The sequence below is a fragment of the Miscanthus floridulus genome, chromosome 1 (assembly GCF_019320115.1).
Source record: "Miscanthus floridulus cultivar M001 chromosome 1, ASM1932011v1, whole genome shotgun sequence".
NCBI lineage: Eukaryota > Viridiplantae > Streptophyta > Magnoliopsida > Poales > Poaceae > Miscanthus > Miscanthus floridulus.
This window is the reverse complement of record NC_089580.1, coordinates 78,076,348-78,095,329: the sequence shown is the minus strand read 5'-3', so window position 1 is coordinate 78,095,329 and position 18,982 is coordinate 78,076,348. Positions and strand designations below refer to the sequence as shown.

General features: G+C 43.0%; 1 protein-coding gene and 1 long non-coding RNA gene across 3 annotated transcripts; both read right to left on the bottom strand.

The window, feature by feature from the left end:
- Positions 1-4,711: 4,711 nt before the first annotated feature.
- On the bottom strand, positions 4,712-8,540 carry LOC136536569 (uncharacterized). Of its 2 annotated transcripts, none has more exons than XR_010779090.1 (4): positions 8,271-8,540; positions 7,239-7,302; positions 6,966-7,072; positions 4,712-6,491 (listed from the first exon to the last, which is right to left on the bottom strand). It is a non-coding gene; the product is annotated as an uncharacterized lncRNA (long non-coding RNA). The 2 variants fall into 2 exon arrangements; XR_010779091.1 differs by having other exon boundaries at positions 4,718-5,826.
- Positions 8,541-8,751: 211 nt separating this feature from the next.
- On the bottom strand, positions 8,752-16,745 carry LOC136459102 (uncharacterized). The gene is made up of 5 exons (XM_066459009.1): positions 16,560-16,745; positions 10,028-10,098; positions 9,864-9,922; positions 9,195-9,349; positions 8,752-9,004 (listed from the first exon to the last, which is right to left on the bottom strand). The coding sequence occupies exons 1-5, from the start codon at positions 16,743-16,745 to the stop codon at positions 8,906-8,908; spliced, it is 570 nt and encodes a 189-aa protein (XP_066315106.1). The 3' UTR covers positions 8,752-8,905.
- Positions 16,746-18,982: the final 2,237 nt, after the last annotated feature.

Sequence of the window (18,982 nt, the reverse complement as noted above, 5' to 3'; positions counted from 1 at the left end):
TGGGTCTGCTTTACTTCTTTATCTTTTTCAGTTTTATTTTCTTCTCCTTTGTTTGATTTCAAATTTGGTTTTGGAATTCGAATTAAAAATTGGTGCACCAAATTCATTGGAGTTTTAGATATGAGGCCCACAACATTATTATATAAATATTAGGAATTTATTTAGCTATTTTGTATAACAAAAATAGGTGTGGTTTTGTTATACAAAAATAGAATTAGTTTTTCTCTTTAAACCTTTATTCTTTGGTTTGAGTATTAATTATTTTATGGTTTATTACTTTATTGGAGTTGTTAAGCATATCATAACTCAAATGGAAATCCAAATCACATTTTGAATTAACAATGTATGCAATACTTTATTTGTTAGAATTTAAATAAACACAATTAACTACTGACATGCCATGCTTATGTATTGACTTGGGTTGGGGTTAGACCTAATGCATCTCTTAGGTTGGGTTTCTATACATGACACTCATCATCACATGGGAGTTCTAAGAAAAATTTTGTAGTTGGTATTTTTAGTGTATGGATTTTTGGGTTGTTACAGTGTCCGCCATAGGCCATGGGTCCATGTCTCCAGGGCAGAGGTCTGGGCCACGGCCAAAGGCGGACACGAGCGCTAGCCCTTTGACGCCGATGAACTTGTGGTTTTTGTGACGGATGTGGCCGCCATGGGCCCTTCCGCGAGCAAGTCCACCGACGGTATGAGCCATCTCTTCCTTCTCAACAAACGAGAGTGCGCGACTATCCCCTACCTGGCGCACCAACTATCGATGTTTTGTAAACCGGACTTGTAAACTTATACGATTGTCACGCTGCTCTAGGAAGATGATGGTAGCATCCAAAAGACACAAGGATTTATACTGGTTCAGGTCAGAGCCCTATGTCCAGCCTTATAGATGATCGAATGCGTGTTCCTCACTTGAATGCTCTGAAGTTCTTACAATGGGAGGTGCAAGAATGGTGGAAGAGGTAGGAGAGCTAGAGCTAGGAGATGAATTGCCTGAAGGGAATCTTCAGGAATCCGAAGGTGGTGAAGAATGTGAAGAAGATGCTAGGATGGGTGCCCTGGGTGCCCTTATATAGAGTTCGGGGCCAAGGCATGTACAAAGAAGAAGGTTCTCCCGACCGAGGGGTCGTGAGCCTGAGGGAGGGCCTAGCTAACTTGGCTTACAAGCTACGCCGTCTTGTGGAGCACGTCTGGGTGTGGTTGTCATCATAGTCTTGTACCCACGTCGTGGTAAGGTGTGGCGTGGTGCTACTGTGCCGGCCATAGCGGCACTATAGGCATGGTGGTGGTTCGCCATCCATCCTATGCGACGTGGTCTCCGTCATGGCCTGTTCTCCTAGGGGCGTCATACAGGAGTTGGTAGCCGCCCCTAGGTCATCGATCGCCTAGTTAGCTTGTGGAGTCAGTGGCCATGACCCTGAGCTCTGGGATTGTGGCTCCTGCTATCTTGGATGGCCTCTAAGTTAAGGCCTCCGTCATAGATCCCATCCCATAGTGGGTAGAATCGTACATATATCGTGTTGGACCGTATTTGAACAGCAGGTCACCGTACTGGCCGTCACTGTTGTGTAGTGTTGTCTTGTCTGTGCTGTGTGGCGTAGGGATGGCGTCTAACCAGACCAAGGTAACTGTTGTCCCCTCGATCCTTGCGGGGTTAGTGTGGCGTGTCTGCTCTTGTCAGAGCGGGCGCGCTTGGCTGGGCTCGGCCTCTTTCCGTTCCTCCTAGGAGTCGGGATGGCGGACAGGTCGTGGACCCTTTGTGCGACGTGCGGCTAAGTCAGAGGAGAGAGGTCGTGGCCGACCCCGTCCTTGGCATCTAGCCTGGTCCGCTTGGCTTAGCTGAACCTCGATCGTTTGGCCCTTCGCTAGTTGGTGTATCATGGGCCGCTTGGCATGCTAACTAATCGTTGCCTAGACACCCGGGGATCATAACCCCGATACTATATTTTGTTTATAATGTTATTTTTTATACCAAAATATTTTGCGTTACAACTACACAATAAACCAAATTATAGTTAATTAGTAATCTCTAATACAACTACATTTTAGGTGCAATGTGTAGGTGTTTATGTGTTACTTCCGTATACAATAGTATTTATAACTACACACTTAATCAAGTAGCAACTATGTTCACAGTGTAACTATGTCTGTTTTTTACACTTTTTAAAAACTTTGGCAAAACATAGCCTTCATGGATCTTATTTCTTTCGGCACATTTTTCTTCAACAATAATTGTGAATCAGACTTACGATTTAGGAGATATTGTGTTTTAAAATTTTGTATTATGAAAAGATTCTGTTTAATGGGGGCAATCGTGCGCATCAGGAAGGATGTGCGCTCATATATATATAGACTGTGCACACGGTTACATAAATAGCAATTCTCTCTTTGTACATGTGTGTGTTCTTTCTTTCGTTGGTATGTATACATGTTTTTTTTCTCATATATCATGTCTGGATCTGAATCTCTTTTTTCTTTTGGCTCCAGCAATTGCAGTATTATTACACTGCTGCGCACATAAATCCAGTAATACCTTTTGACTACAAGCTGCAGAAATAGCAAACAGAAACAAGTATTTTTCAGCCTTTAAGATTCCCTTTCTAGGCAGATGCTCACCGAAAGCTTACCCCTGATAAGTTGTACAGAAAGAATTTCTTCGTCTCCCCAATTTGTGCCAAAAGAAGGTCAGTCATCTCAGGCAGTCTTGCTCGCGGTTTTCATGGTATTAAAATGTTAGAATTAAGATTAGTATATTTCATTAATTGTGTTTTCGGCCCATTTTGCTCAGAGTTCAGTGCGTATTTAGAAAACTTTATATATAAGGTCAATCATCTCACGCAGTCTTGCTCGCAGTTTTCATGCTATCTAAAATGTTAGAATTAAGATTAGTCTCTGTTTCATTAATTGTGTTTCGCCCCATTTGCTCAGAGTTTAGTGCGTATTTAGAGAACTTTATATAGAGTATATAGGTTAAAAGGAATATAGAATCATTGACGTTTCAACATCGTATGTTATCGAACTAAAAATGGGTTGATGGCTAGAATTACATCATTTATTGCTCCATGGACCTTTTTAGTTTATAATTAGGAATGAAAAGGTCCATTCTATCTCTCTGAAGTCTGAACTATCAATCTAGTCTAATAGTTCTTCTCGAACTTCAAAACTAGACATCTGACCCCCAAAATTCTCAAAATTAAACCATTTTGATGTACCTCCTAGCCCTGGTTTGGTGTGGTTTACAAGGTAGTTTTGTATTTTATTAGTTAAAAAATCAAGTGACAAGGTTTTTAAACAACAGAAATGTTTCTAAACTTCTAAAATTCCAAAACAGAAAATCTTAGAGATAGTTTGGGATACGACAATCCAAGAAAACAATCAAATTTCGTGAAGATATCTCCAGAAACTTTAAAATATTACATTTAGCTCTAGAAAAATGAGAAACCCCCGTTCGCGTGTCCTTAAACCCGGCTTAGATCCGCTTCTTTTTTTATCCGGAACAGTATTTTCCTCTCACAGATTCCTTCAGCATTCCTCCAAACCATCCAAATTCCTCCAGAATTCCTCCAAGTGAACAGGCAACCATAAATTATAATCAACGTATATGAACATGTTTTTAAAACTTTGCACAACAATAATATGATATGCAACATACATTAATGTTAAATGCATTCATGTTATGCATCCATGCCAGTTGTGTCTCGCATTTTTTTGTTACAAAATGTTTTCAAAATATGTTCAGACATCGATTAGAATATTTTATTTGTTTTTCTAGATTTTCAGGATGTTTTTTTCCATTTTTCCTATAGCTTAATCTATTTCTTTGAGGCGTCTAGATATATTCTCACGAGCTATGAATATTCATTTATTCGTATATCAATCTATCTCTAGGATTTTTCTCGGAACTTTAGAAACACCTTTATATATGGTTTTAAAACCTTATTAAATGTTATCGGATTTTTTAACTAAAAAGAGACAAACTATGTTTAAAAGCACTTCAAACAAGGGTAGCGAGCTAATTTGAGCAGTTTTGAGAGGTCGGGAGTAAGATATCTTGTTTTAGGGTTAGAAGAGAAAAATCAGGCTACGACGATAGTTGTAAGTTACAAAGAACTTTTTCCAATTCTTAGGATTTTTTTTCGAGTGATAGGAAAAGCGAAGAATTCTGACGAATGTACTTCGGCCCACTACAGTCATAATTTGATGGCCCACGAGAAGAAGCACAGTCGAGGTTACAATGAAACGGCAGCCCAGCTGAGCTTTCGACCTGAGCAAAATGTGCGGTACTAACCTGCTCATGGAACCACACCGAGATGGCATGATTAGGCCCTCCCAGCAGAAACTTGTACTACCAACCAAATCAGAAAACACGAGTGTCTCAGCTCATATATAACTCACGATTCTACTAGTATTACACTTGAGTATCATTAATTAATCACATCATTGCCTGTGGAGTTTTTGGACTCTTTTACATGAGCAGGGCATTGTCGCATAAATTGCAGCCCCAAGTCATAAGGCCTTTCACAAAGTGTAGATATATAGATGCTGTTTGGGAAAAAAAAATAGCGCCGTCGAGCCATAAACAAAAATTACCGTACCTCATCTCAGAAGAGAAGCGTGACAGTTTTTTGTGTGGGTATTGTTTGCCTAATAAGCCACTCAAGTTATCAGTGATACTGGTACCAAAAGAGTCCCTTCAACTCAAATTATTTTGAGGCATGCCATGCCGGTGGTTGCAACATCAGAATATGAACAAACGCCTTTTCTTTTGCGAGGAGAACATGAACAGACACGAAATCTCGAAGCAGAAAAGATGGAAGACACATTTAATAACAGAACAAAACGCCGAGAATTATTCATCAAACACTCAAACTATGCATTTTCGTTTCCCTCTCACAACCCATTCCTCTCAGACTCTGTTTACATATATCCTTTGAGACCAGCACACACACACAACGCACCATGGCACACGACACTACTCCAGACACACGACAGATCACCAGACACACTCAAACTGCTGTTTTGAACAAATCGACGTGAGCCTCCAGTCCCCCAAAAGAAGGGAAAACCGGAAAAGGGACAGAAAAAAGATAATCTTTTGCCATTGTGTGTAAGAAGACATCAGCCAAGAATCAGACTTGCCTACCACTGTAGGAAATCCATCAGGTGATCACCTCGCTGCTCCTTCCATTCCCGCTGTCGCCACACCCTCCCCACTCCGCGTCACCGGCCGCCTCCTGCAACACCCCCAAGCGCTGCCTCCGATCGCCGCTGCGTCCATGCCACGCCATTGATCGGGATCCCAGCTGTGGTCTGGTCTGTGGACGGACGGCCACAGATGAGAGGATTTAGAGAGGTGCCCGGGGGCCGAAAAGGAGGGGACGTGGTGGATAGTACCAAGTGCCTTTCTACATCACACAAAGGCGATGGAGTGACTTCACTTCCCATTGGCAGAAAAAGAGGGGAATGAGGGCGGCCAACAAGGGGTGCACCTCAGCGATGGGATTAAACTAATGGCAATCACTAGGCCATGGCCCATGGAGATGGGTTGGAATCTTACACAGACTAAACTAGGCAAGAGGTGCGGATCCTGAGGGCGTCTCCGCTGCCTGTCACTGAATCAAATATTCACCAGTGGACGTCTCGTCAACTGAAGGTGGAGGTAGATCAGGATCAGATTGCCGCCGCGTACCTCTTGATGACAAGGCCGGCATGGGCACGCCTATCTGCCGCTTCATCCACGGTTTGGAACACATGAATTTTGTGAGAAATCATCCACTGCTAAATTAAAGAAACTGCCGTCTGTAGTTTCCTTTTTTCCTGGAGAATTGGTAGCTATTGGCAACTTCAACAGCGTATTGACCTAAAATAAAACACTGCACTCACAACAAATTACCCCTACAAATGAGCGAGATTAGAAAGAGACACGCCGGTCTCATCAACCTCCCTTGTTAGGTGCTACTACTAGTATAGTAATATACTATATAATATAATATATAGTTAATTAAAGGGTGTGCCGGTCACCAGCAATGGTAGGTAGTGTACGGGAAATATTATTGCCAAGAACTGTTGCATCATTAAGATCTCCAGTAGTCTGCGGAGACTCCCGGGTGCACCACTTAATCCTAGCGCCTGTGCCTTAAATTGATTCGTCAATGGAAACAAAGGCTAATCCGTTGTTATCCAACCTGTGAATAGTTTTGGTTAAAATATAGGCAGTGGGGCAAAACCTACAGGTTAAAGCCGGAGCTGGGAATCTACTACTGTATCTAGGAGTGCAAATAAGCTATGACCAGAGAATCAGTAAAGTGTACAGGTAGGAAATCGCACCGCTAAAGTCCCCCAAATTCATCTGCTGTCCGCCTCACTGCGTGCGGACGGAGACTGCATTGCCTGAAGCCAGCCAAAGCTGATTCTGCATTGCTATCCGAGAGACGCAGAATCCTCCCTTTAACCTTTCCATCTCGCAACCATGTCTCTAGAATCTTAAAGATTAAGACATCGTGAGCATTGTGATGGATTAGGATTGACTCTCAGTCTCAGTGTCTGCCTATTCTGCACTTTGGCTAACTGCTTTCTTTCCCTTTAAACTCAAGTTTTGTATATGCTAACTTCAAAGTGGAAAATGGCAACTAATTCTTGTGCCTACGATATCAAATCTAAATGGTCCCAATCGATCAACTCTGGGGTTTTTTAATCAACTATATTCTCAATGATATTTGAACTAAACTCGTTTTCAAACAAAGAACCAACTTGGCTAATTCAGTGGTGTTAGGTCCCAATCTTTTTGGATGCGACAAATGGAGAATCATACAATCTTCATTACTTAAATCTAATTCAGCATTAAGCTCGCTACTTTAGGGTTCTAAGAGTAGTTTTTTTTTCCATTCTGCATCAGCAGCACCTAAATTCTTTCATGGTTATAAAAAGTAGTGCCCAACTGGAATTTGTTCACTTACATGGACTAAGCTGACACCTTTTCAGAAGCTCGCATGCACAACTGCACCAGAAAGCACAAGGAAGCTTCACAAAAGCATTGCATTTCCTCCTCTCTGAACAGGATAACCTGGAATTGTTATAAGTGGATGCGACAAACCTCAGCTTCCAACCATGTTATGCGCACAAATGTCAGCAAACCAGTTTGCTCCACACATGTACATGCATGATCTGAAAGCTTGAAAGGCATATGTAACGTTTGGATCATATAAATCCATGATGCTTTATGAGCTCACCGTTGGATTTGGACCACGGCTTGGATAGTGCCTTTAGGCTTCGAATTCTGGTATCTGAGTAGACCTGTAGATCAGTAGATGGATAAATTAGCAGATGGACAGTGACAGCTTTACAGGTTGCTAGTTGCTACTATGGATAACACAAGAGTTTCTTTACAGTGGGTAACTGGGTGAAGTAAGAAAGAAAAAGGGGTCCTTATAGTATAGAACAGGGAAATTAGATTCGATTTTTCTCCCGAAATGAAAAGTCAGCAATTCTCCTTTGGTGGTGATTGAGCATGTTAATAGTCTGAAATGTTTGCAAGCAACAACAAAGCCCCTAATGCAAAATATATCCTAGCAACTGGACAAACATGCTGCTATATGAAAATACAATAATATTCCTAATGCAGTATTGTACAGAAACAATGCTAACAGAGATCCCTCAAAGGAGAAATGGCTGGTGGAATACTATATATGCAGAAGGGCAACGGACAACTAAAGCAACCTTTTAGCATATTTGTTTAAGCAGTGCCTCTTCCAGAATTCTTTCCTTTTCTTTTCTCGACATGCCAGGTGCTAGAATCATGGTCCATGTCTGCACGCGAGCCTTACTTTACCAAATTCAAGTGAGGAAACGCCCTAATGCTGGGGACGCCCTTGAGATCTCAAGGACAAATGGATCAATGTGAAGTTTTGAGACTGCTGGTTTTCTTTGACTCTTCGCTAGCACCAAGAATCAAGAACTCTACTAAATTAATGGGTGTCTTTTTGGGTGATTCATTTTCTTTGTTTTTCTTAACAGACCCCAACTTGCTAGACTAAAAAGCTTTGTGGGTCATGCATTAATTTACTTTTCTGCTTTTCGTTTGGTGACATTTTAGTTGCATCCAAAGGTTTATCACAGAAAATGAAATTGAATGCTTTGTATTTATTGATTATAAACTATATTACAACCACGTACTGCAACTTATCATCAACTATACATATTCAGCAAGTGTTGTACACATTTCATTGAACCCAGAAAGTAGGTACTAGTTACTGAACATGTACCTGGCGTGACAAAGTAGGCACAAAATTAATGAAATATGAATGCCAGGAAACCATACTCCGGCTGAGGACAAACATCTGCAAAGAAAAATCCTGTCAATTCAGTTGAAAGATAAAGCATATGCTAACAAAGATCTGTCAATTGCTAATACTGCCCTTTTTTATGAACTTCGCTGGGTCTCCTTTCTGACGATTTGCGCCAAGTTATACTGTAGTAGTACCCTAGTACCTACTGAATACTTACTGAAAGATAAGTGCACACCCCGGCATGGCAGCTCACCTGCTTTCACAGTTCCAAGGATTCCCAATACATTAACCATAAGTGCTAGGATGCGCAACACAAAACAACAGAAATTAACAAAAACAAAACTAGTCATCCTGCATGTGCCATGTTCATTCTGGAACACCCAAGTTCCTAGACATGGATTTAATGATGATGAAAGATTGTAGGGCCAAAGGAAGAGAAACAGTAACTGATTCTCTCTTTAGATTCAACAGATGTAGAATAAAAAACAGTTACTTTTTATTGATTCTCATGTTTTATTTCACTCAAGTAGGTACAATCATTTCACAATACATGCCTCACACTTCCAAGAGGCACATTGGGTCATTTGCACAATAGATCTAGAGTTCACTGTTTATGCAGATGTCCGTGTCAGCTGATCCTTCGATGTACTTTCGAATATCTTGTCCGCATTGCCCACCTCAAAACCATCACGCCTGTGGTATTCTTTCACCTACAGAAATTACAAAAGGGAATTTTGAGTAGCAGATAAGGCATCTGATGCAGGTAAAGAGTAATTGAATAAAGCATAAGAAATCTTCAGGGAATCATACTGTTAGTGTCATACAAAATTCTAAGCCATGCTTTTCAATGTTAGTGTCATGTACAAGAGCAGTGTGAATCAGTGAGAAAATGATGCAAACCTCTTCATCTTGCAAATCTTTGAACTGTGGTAGCAGGAGGCGTTCAGCAAATTCAATGTATGATCGAGGAATAGATTCAGTTATCCCATCAGCAAACGTAAACAATGATGAATCAGCTACTGTTGAACTTTGCTGAAGGAGACCATCAGGACTCACTATTGATCATAAACATAGACACAGAAAAAAAAAAACATGCAAATTAGCTTCTCTACAATATGTGGAATAACAATAAAAAGAACTTGTATACTTCATGCAGTAAATTTTAAGATATGCTTATACACAATTTTTTCTCGAACACACAGAAGAGCTGTGTATCATTGTATTAAGAAGAAAAAAAAAGGGAAAAGCCCTTACAAACACACACAAACAACACAAAACCATGCTACTAACAATCTGACTCGCCTGTAGAAGTTAGAACCAGAATTCTCTTTGTAAAAACACAAAACAGGAACAAGTGGTTGATAGATTCTTCAGCTTGATCACAGTGAGGACATCTATGATCTATCAGAATGAGGAAACCCTCTTCTTGCCAAACGGTCTGTTATCCAACACCGATCATGAGCTACCAACCATAAGAAGAATTTACATTTTCCTGGAACCCAGGTTCTCCAAATTCTAGTATAAGGCCGAAAAGAACTCATTCCCTGGAAGAGATTTTTGTAAGCCAACCTTGCTGAATATTGGCCATTTGAAGATAAACGCCAGATATGATAATCTGTGACTCCAGGCTGCAAGATCAAATCCCATAGAGATAGAAATTCTGATATGACTCCCACAGTTAGAGCACCTTGGATATCAGAGATCCACAAATTATTTGAGAGGGCCTCACATACAGTCCTCCTGCTAGCTCTTCTTTATGAGAACAATGCAAAAACTTGGGGCGCAAGGACACTGATCCTTTGGACTATTTACACAATTCAAGCATACATATGAGGGTGGTTATGGTTGGAGAAAACCCAGCCAGACCAACCATGGTCAGAACAAGATACAGGTGCATCCCAACACCTCAGCAACATTTGGCACTCCTGTGATATTGTTGTAGGCAATGACGAGAGAACGCTCTTTTGGGCTGATAGATGGCTACATGATCAATCTTAAGTGATCTTGCACCCTCTTTGGTGACTTTGGTTCCGAAGCGGTTTGCTAACAAGAGGACAGTCCAGGAGGCTTTAACTACTAACGGTTGGGTTTGAGATCAGAAAGTATATCTACTGAGGCACTGCTCGAGTACCTCCACGTTTTGGACTTAGCGAGTGATGTGCAGCTCAATCCTGAAATTGAGGATCAACACCACTGGATAGTGATTTTTCTTGCAAATCGACCTATGCACGTTTCTTCACTGGCGTGAAGTTTGAGCCTTGGAAGGAAGTTTGGAAATCCTGAGCGCCTCCAAGATGTAAATTTTTCAATAGATTAGCCTTGAACTGCTGCTGGACAGCTGACAAGTTGGCACACCAAGGACTTGATTATCCTGAATAGTGCCCATTATGTGATCAAGCTAATGAGATAATACAGCACCTCCTGACATCTTGTGGAAACATAGGAATGTGCTGATGGCACTTCTCCAAACCATAAGTTCTATACTTCTATTTTGCACAATATTCAAGATAAGCCAAATTATGGTGCTTCGCTGGCATAAAAGGGCTTAGTAGCTTATGGCATTGAAGCCTTTGCGATCATAAAAATGGTCACACCCTCTTTTGATTCGTTTTATCTCTCAACATGAAGGACTGCAGGAGAGCTGCATGTCACTATATTAATTGTAGAAACCGGGCCAAGTACATGCCAACTCCATAGGTTGTCTTTTTTTTTTTTTGGTAGACTACGGACCTATAAACAGTGGTGATTACCACCTCTCAACTGCGCTTATCCTAGGAGACGACTCAGGGCCTTGACCCCGGTGATGGACCTGGAATACACCTGATCCCTGACCTCCTCTCTCTGTTGATGATGAATTCAATGTTTTAGTTGGCCTTCAGGGGTTTGTGTGTTTGGGTGTGTGAGTTTTCTGTTGCCGTCTCTTCCTGATTTATATTGCACTGGTCCACTTGGGCTGTTGCTTTTTCTTTTTCTCTTTTTAATATAATGATGTGCAGTCCTCTTGCGTGTTTGAGACAGAGAGAAAAAATAGGATTCAAAAGTCCATAACAGACAAATCAAGAGGGAAGCTCGTACAGCTTCTCGCAGGGTGGGGGGGAGGCGGACTGTTTGTTTTCCAGCAAAAATGCTCCAATTTTCTGCCTTTTGGATTTTTCTTACATAATCAAAGAAATTTGGTGTCATATTAGAAGCAGTTATATTGAGCGAGTTGGTGGGAGGAACACAGACCGGTGTGTTAGTGCCTTAGCTGTTGTTTTTTGAACTGCTATGCGTAGTATATAGTAAATAGCTCTAGGTGAATGCTAAATGTTTGCAAGAAGGTGGTATGACCATCAGCTGTTAAGTACATATCAGGCCAATCTATTCTAGGCCCATACTGGACCATACATCGTATATATGCACACATCAAAACTAATGAAGACATTTATTTTCCCATGATTTGGGCAATGTAATATGGTAATGTATGTGTCACGGGCCAATATAGCCATGACGGGCTACAGAGGTGTGGGGCCCAAGTCGGGCCAATTAGGCCCAGCGTGAACAGTAGCGCCGCAAGACCCATCTATGTTTAGGATTAGGAAGAGCCCAGAAGCTAGGATTACTTGTTAATCAAGTCAAGTCCTCCCTACAACAACAACAACAACAAAGCCTTAGTCCCAAACAAGTTGGGATAGACTAGAGTTGAAACCCAGCGGAAGCAATCAAGGTTCAGGCACGTGAATATTTCTTTTCCAAGCACTCCTATCTAAGGCTAAGTCTTTGGGTATATTCCATCATTTCAAGTCTCCTTTTATTGCCTCTACCCAAGTCAACTTCGGTCTTCCTCTTCCTCTCTTCACGTTACTATCCTGGCTTAGGATTCCACTATGCACCGGTGTCTCTGGAGGTCTCCGTTGGACATGTCCAAACCATCTTAACCGTTGTTGGACAAGCTTTTCTTCAATTGGTGCTACCCCTAATCTATCACGTATATCATCGTTCCGAACTCGATCCCTTCTTGTATGACCGCAAATCCAACGCAACATACGCATTTCTGCGACACTTATCTATTGAACATGTCGTCTTTTCGTAGGCCAATATTCTGCACCATACAATATAGCAAGTCTAATCGTCGTCATATAAAACTTGCCTTTTAGCTTCTGTGGTACCCTTTTGTCACATAGGACACTAGATGCTTAGCGCCACTTCATCCACCCTGCTTTGATTCTATGGCTAACATCTTCATCAATATCCCCGTCTCTCTGTAGCATTGATCATAAATATAAAAAGGTATCCTTCCTAGGCACTACTTGACCTTCCAAACTAATATCTTCCTCCTCCCGAGTAGTAGTGCCGAAGTCACATCTCATATACTCATTTTTAGTTCTACTGAGTCTAAAACCTTTGGACTCCAAAGTCTCCCGCCATAACTCCAGTTTCTGATTCACTCATGTCCGGCTTTCATCAACTAGCACTACATCGTCCGCGAAAAGCACACACCAAGGGATAACCCCTTGTATGTCCCTTGTGACCTCATCCATCACTAAGGCAAACAGATAAGGGCTCAAAGCTGACCCTTGATGTAGTCCTATCCTAATCAGGAAGTCATCCGTATCTCCATCACTTGTTCGAACACTAGTCACAACATTGTTGTACAGCCCGACGTACTTCGTTGGGACTTTATGTTTGTCCAAAGCCCACCACATAACATTCATTGGTATTTTATCATAAGCCTTCTCCAAGTCAATAAAAACCATGTGTAGGTCCTTCTTCTTCTCCCTATACCGCTCCATAACTTGTCTTATTAAGAAAATGACTTCCATGGTTGACCTTCTGGGCATGAAACCAAATTGATTCATATAGACCCGCGTTATTGCTCTCAAGCGATGCTCGATAACTCTCTCACATAGCTTCATAGTATGGCTCATCAACTTAATTCCCCAGTAATTAGTACAACTTTGAATATCCCCTTTATTCTTGTAGATCGATACCAATATACTTCTCCACTCGTCAGGCATCTTGTTCAATCGAAAAATATGGTTGAACAGCTTGGTTAGCCATACTATAGTTATGTCCCCGAGACATCTCCACACCTCGGTTGGGATACCATCCGGTCCCATCGCCTTACCACCTTTCATCCTTTTCGCCTCTCTGACCTCAGATTCTTGGATTCTCCACACAAAGCGCCTATTGGTGTCATCAAAAGAGTCATCCAACTAAAATGTTGTGTCCGTATTCTCACCATTGAACAATTTGTCAAAATACTCTTGCCATCGATGTCGGATCTCATCCTCCTTCACCAAGAGATGCTCCCTTTCATCCTTAGTGCACTTAACTTAGTTGAAGTCCCTTGTCTTTCTCTCACAAACCCTAGCCATCCTATAAATGTCCTTCTCTCCTTCCTTCGTACTCAAATGTTGGTAAAGATCCTCGTACGCTCTACCCTTTGCCACACTTACAGCTCATTTTGTAGTCTTCTTTGCCACCTTGTACTTCTCTATGTTGTCCACACTCCTGTCATGGTACAAGCGTCTATAGCATTCTTTCTTCTCCTTAATAGCCCTTTGGACTTCCTCGTTCCACCACCAAGTATCTTTAGCATCGCCTCCACTTCGTTTGATTACTCCACACACCTCTGAGGCCACCTTCCGAATGTTGGTTGCCATCTTCTCCCACATGTTGTTTATGTCATCTTCTTCCTTCCAAGAGCCCTCTTTGATAACTCTTTCCCTGAATACCTCTGACGTCTCCCCTTTTAGTTTCCACTACTTTGTTCTTTCAATCTTTAGCTTGTTTATCCCTACGGGCACGCACCTGAAAATGAAAGTCTGCACCAAAAGCTTATGTTGAGAAACAACACACTCCCCTGGTATCACCTTGCAACCCAAGCATGCTCGTTTATCCTTTCTTCTTGCGAAGACAAAGTCAATCTGGCTAGAGTCAATCTGGCTAGAGTGTTGTCCGCTACTGAAGGTCACTAGATGAGATTCTCTCTTTCTAAAGAAAGTGTTGGCTATCATCAGGTCAAAAGCTACCACGAAGTCCAGAACTTCCTCCCCCTCCTGATTTCTACTACCATACCCAAAAACTCCATGAACTGCCTCGAAACCTGCGCTTGTAGTACCTACATGCCCATTAAGATCTCCTATAAAAAGCTTCTCACTACTAGGTACAGCTCTAATCAGGCCATCTAAGTCTTTCCAAAACTGTCTCTTAGCACTCTCGTCGAGGCCTACATGGGGAGCATACGCACTAATTACGCTCAAGACCATATCACCAACGACAAGCTTGACTAAGATAATCCTATCTCCTTGCCTTCTCACTCCCACCACACCATTCTTGAGGCTCTTATCAATCAAAACTCCTACTTCATTTCTATTCGCGACTGTCCCTGTGTACCAAAGCTTGAAACCTATATTATCCACCTCCTTCACCTTCTGACCCTTCCATTTAGTCTCTTGAACGCATAATATATTTACACGCCTCCTAGTCGCGGTATCAACTAATTCTCTTAACTTACCTGTAAGCGACCCTACATTCCAACTATCTAAACGGATCCTAGTTGGTTCGACTAGCTTCCTTACCCTTCGCACCGGTCGACTCAGATGTGAAGACCCTTGCTCATTTTTCACTACACCCGGGCACCGATGTAGCGCGCCACTAAGGAAGCGACGACCCGATCCTTGCTCACTTGACACCATGCCCAGATCGCGACACGGCGCATCACCAAGGGGGTGCCGACCCAGCCCTTGCCCATTTAACACCATACCCGGGTTCCGATATGGCGCGTCGCTAAGTGGGCTACGCCCCAACGGTTTTCTTTCGGGTTTCATCTCCATTAGAATGGCTAGATTTAACGTTGGCTCGCCACGCCTATCGCAACCCTCCTCCTTTACCAGGACTTGGGACCTGCTATGTTGTCCTCCCTATAAATATAAAAGGAGATGTATCTTTTGGAATTAAGCAAGAATAGTTTGGGGTAAAACCCTCTATCTCCCTCTCTCCCTCTCCTTCTCCCACACGCGCCCGCCCTACCGCGCCGTCCTTCCCCGCAGCAGGCGACGGCAGCTGCCGCCGCTGCCACCCATGCCGCCCGCCATTCCGCCAGGCCGGCTGCAGCTTGCCGCTGCCACAGTTCCCTCCCTTTCTCTAGGCGCGGCTAGCCCTAGGGCTGCCGTTCCTCCCCCTAACCCCCCTCTAATCCCCCAATTCTACCTCTAAACCATCCCCGTGAATTAGGCGTGTGACAGTATGACTTAGGTGCATACGCTTTAAGTTTTTTTTTTAAATACCTTAACTCCAACTGTGGGAAGATCAATCTCCATTAGTCTTGATGTGTACACATATACAATCTCCATTAAATACCTTTTCCATGTTCGAGATTACTGCCTGGAAAAATAAATCAGCACCCTGAAATACAAGGAAATTAAGAGTCACTCAATTCCCCTCCTAAAATTTGGAAAAGAAAACATAAATCACACAGGAAAAAACAAAAGGTGTACATAGAGGTGGGAGGAAAAGAGTGATTATTTTACATTCCGAAATTATCTTATTGTCATATAAGTAATTTTTTTCCTATGCCACATCTACTATCTGTTTTGAACAGTATATAGACATCAGGGTGAGCAAACTATGCATTAAGTGTATTAGTCATAGATACTGCAGAGTACGGAGGTGGTAGCCATTACATTCAGTCTAGACTTACATTATTTTTATCGCGAAATTATTCCAGGTTTTGAGTTCCACCATTGCAGTAGGTCTACACTCTGTAGTCTACATTTACATCTTCAGCTAATCGTTTTGCATCTTCAAGATAAAAAAAAAATCCTTATCGTGGAACAACCTTTGGACTTAATTATCACGGCTAGCAAAATACCATGCCTCAGGTGAGGCTTTTACTTTGGATGCCTTTGTATAATTGTACGACGTCTCTTGTTTCTGACTCTCATGGGGCACAAAAGTCAAGTAGCCGTGTGGCGAAGTTGAGGCAATGCAATTTCGGCATCTCTGCTGGGTGCACATGAACACGACTAAGCACCCGTCTGGTCGCCTGTCCCCCTCAATGTCCTTCCATGGTGCTGACCTATGGTACGACGAAATTGATTGTACTTATGTCTAACGCCTCGCCAATTTGACATCTGAGATCACAGTCCCTCTGACAATAACAAGCTAACAACAGTGCGTTCCACTCTCAAGAGAAACAGTGCGTCCTTCTGTCTAAAAAAAACAGTGCGTTCTGGGCCCTAGTAGAAACCAAAAGCGTGCGTGCCTGCGTCGAGATCGTACCTTGGGAAGCGGGTCGGCGGGGGCGCGGGCATGCGCCGCGGAAGCCATAGCGATGTGACGGCAACCGGAGCCGACGCGGAGACCGGGGAAGCGAAGGGGGGCAGCCGCGGGGGCGCGGCGGCGCAGGCTGAAAAGCGCGACACCCGGGGATCGCGCGGCGGCGAGGGTCACGGTCGCAGTGGACATGGGGTTCGCGGACGGACGCGATGAGGCGGAATCGAGAGGCGAGCAGCGGGGGAAGAGGAGTGGAGCGGCTCAGCACGACAAGCAAGCTGCAAGCAATGCGTGTGCCGTGTGCGGCCGTTCCGGGCGTCGGGGTGATGAAGAAGAGTGTACTAGTGCGGCTGACAAGTCGTCACGGGGACGAAGCCAGCGGAAGCATGGAGAAGGAAGGATGCGGACGGCCGGATGACGTGGAAAGGAGGGATTTGGAGTTGCGAGCGGACTTGTGCTACTGCCACGACGAGCCCACGAGTCTATCCAATCCAAGCCACTAAAAAAAAGCCTAAAAGTGGGACCAGATTGTATCAGTCAAACTTGAGCTGAGCTGGAATATTGGGCCTTGGAAGTGGAACCGTGGAAGACCCGAATCGTGGTTAGTCAAAGCGTTTTAAGCAGGATGAGCTGGTACGTCCTAACATCTAGTAAAGCTAAACCCTACTACCAACGGGCAATCCTATTCATATCATTCTTTATTAATTACAAAAAATATCCACGCTATCTCTGTCATGTGTAGAGGTGGGACTTGGACCGAGACGGGCCGGCACAGCACGGCCCTCTCATACTTTGTGCCGCTTCGGGTCGTGCCTTCTTGGCACGGAAGGCATGTCGGGCCATACCAATGGCATAGTAAATCTTTTCTTTGGCCCATGGTCCGTGGTACGTCGGCACGACCCTAGTTTTTTCGCTCGTGATATGAAATATATATATATATATATATATATATATATATATATATATATATATATATATATATATATATATATATATTGTGTACTATTTTAATGAAAGTTTTGAAAGGATCAAGATGTCCAAGAGAGAGTGAATTGGACTAATTCTAAATTTCTTACAATAATTAAGCCCTATACTTAGCCCATTTCACCCTCTTATACCTAGAAGTGTTTATATTGTTCTACCGCACAAAAGTTTTGCACCCTAGGTTTCAATCATACTCTAGCATGGCAACTCTAAGAATGTAAAGACATGAATTGAATTACTCAAATGTAAATATTCAAAATAAAGAGAGGGAAAGTAATGCGACGATGTTTTCCGAGGTATCAGAGAGTCGCCACTCCCCACTAGTCCTCGTTGGAGCACCCGCGTAAGGGTGTAGCTTCTCCTTGATCCGCGTAAGGATCAAGTGCTCTCTACGGGCTGATTCTTCGACACTCTGTCACGATAAATCGCCCGCAACCGCTCACAATACGACTTGGGTCATTCATAAGCTTCACCGGATGATCACCAAGCTTCTAATCACCACCGAGCCGTCTAGGTGATGGCGATCACCAAGAGTAATAAGCACAAACTCTCACTTGACCCAATCAACCTAATAAGAAGAGTGGATGCACACTTGCTACTCTCTATACACTAATGAGGTCATTAATTTTGGATTAGCAAATCTCAACAACCTCACTAGGCTCTTGCTCTCCCTTACACACCAAATGGTTTTCTCAGCTGAACAAATGGGTAAGTGTTGAATTGGATGAGTAGATGTATTTATACACCCCCATTCAAAACATGACCGTTACTGTCCAACTCAGCAAACTTTGAAGTGACCAGACACGCACGTCTTTGTGATCGGATGCACCGATCAGTAGCCAATGGCTACAGTACGCTAGGCTATCAGACTTGACCATCAGAGTGACCGGACGCAGGGCCGAGTCCGGTCCTTCATGGCCGGACGTGTCCGGTCCTCAAATTTCCTCTCTAGATGCTTACTGATGTTGACCGGACTCCGCAAATCGAGCGTCCGGTCCTTTCCTGTCTGGCGTTTGATCCTGCATAGAGCCGAGACCTCGCTGCTACAGTTATGATCGTCTACGTGTCCGATGCAAATCACTGTTCATCGTCCAGTCTTAGTCTATCTTTTGATGCCGACTAGATGAACTGACCGGACTTGCACTGCTGCGTGCGGTCTTTACCAAACCAGCGTCTGATCATTATATCAGCAGTCCATTCACTTCTAAATCAACATCTTCATGAATGAGTTTGTCTCCAATCAATCTTAGGGCAAACCCTGAGCTACCTAGTGCTAAGTTTGATAAGTGTGCACCACACCTAAACCATTAGACTCACCTAGGTCAAGTTACTAGCTCATACCCTCCTTAATAGTATGGCCAAAGGAAAAACAAAGTCCTAAACTACTCTAAGTATCTTTCCAATGCCAAACAACACTTAGAGCTAATCCATCCTTAACCTTGTCA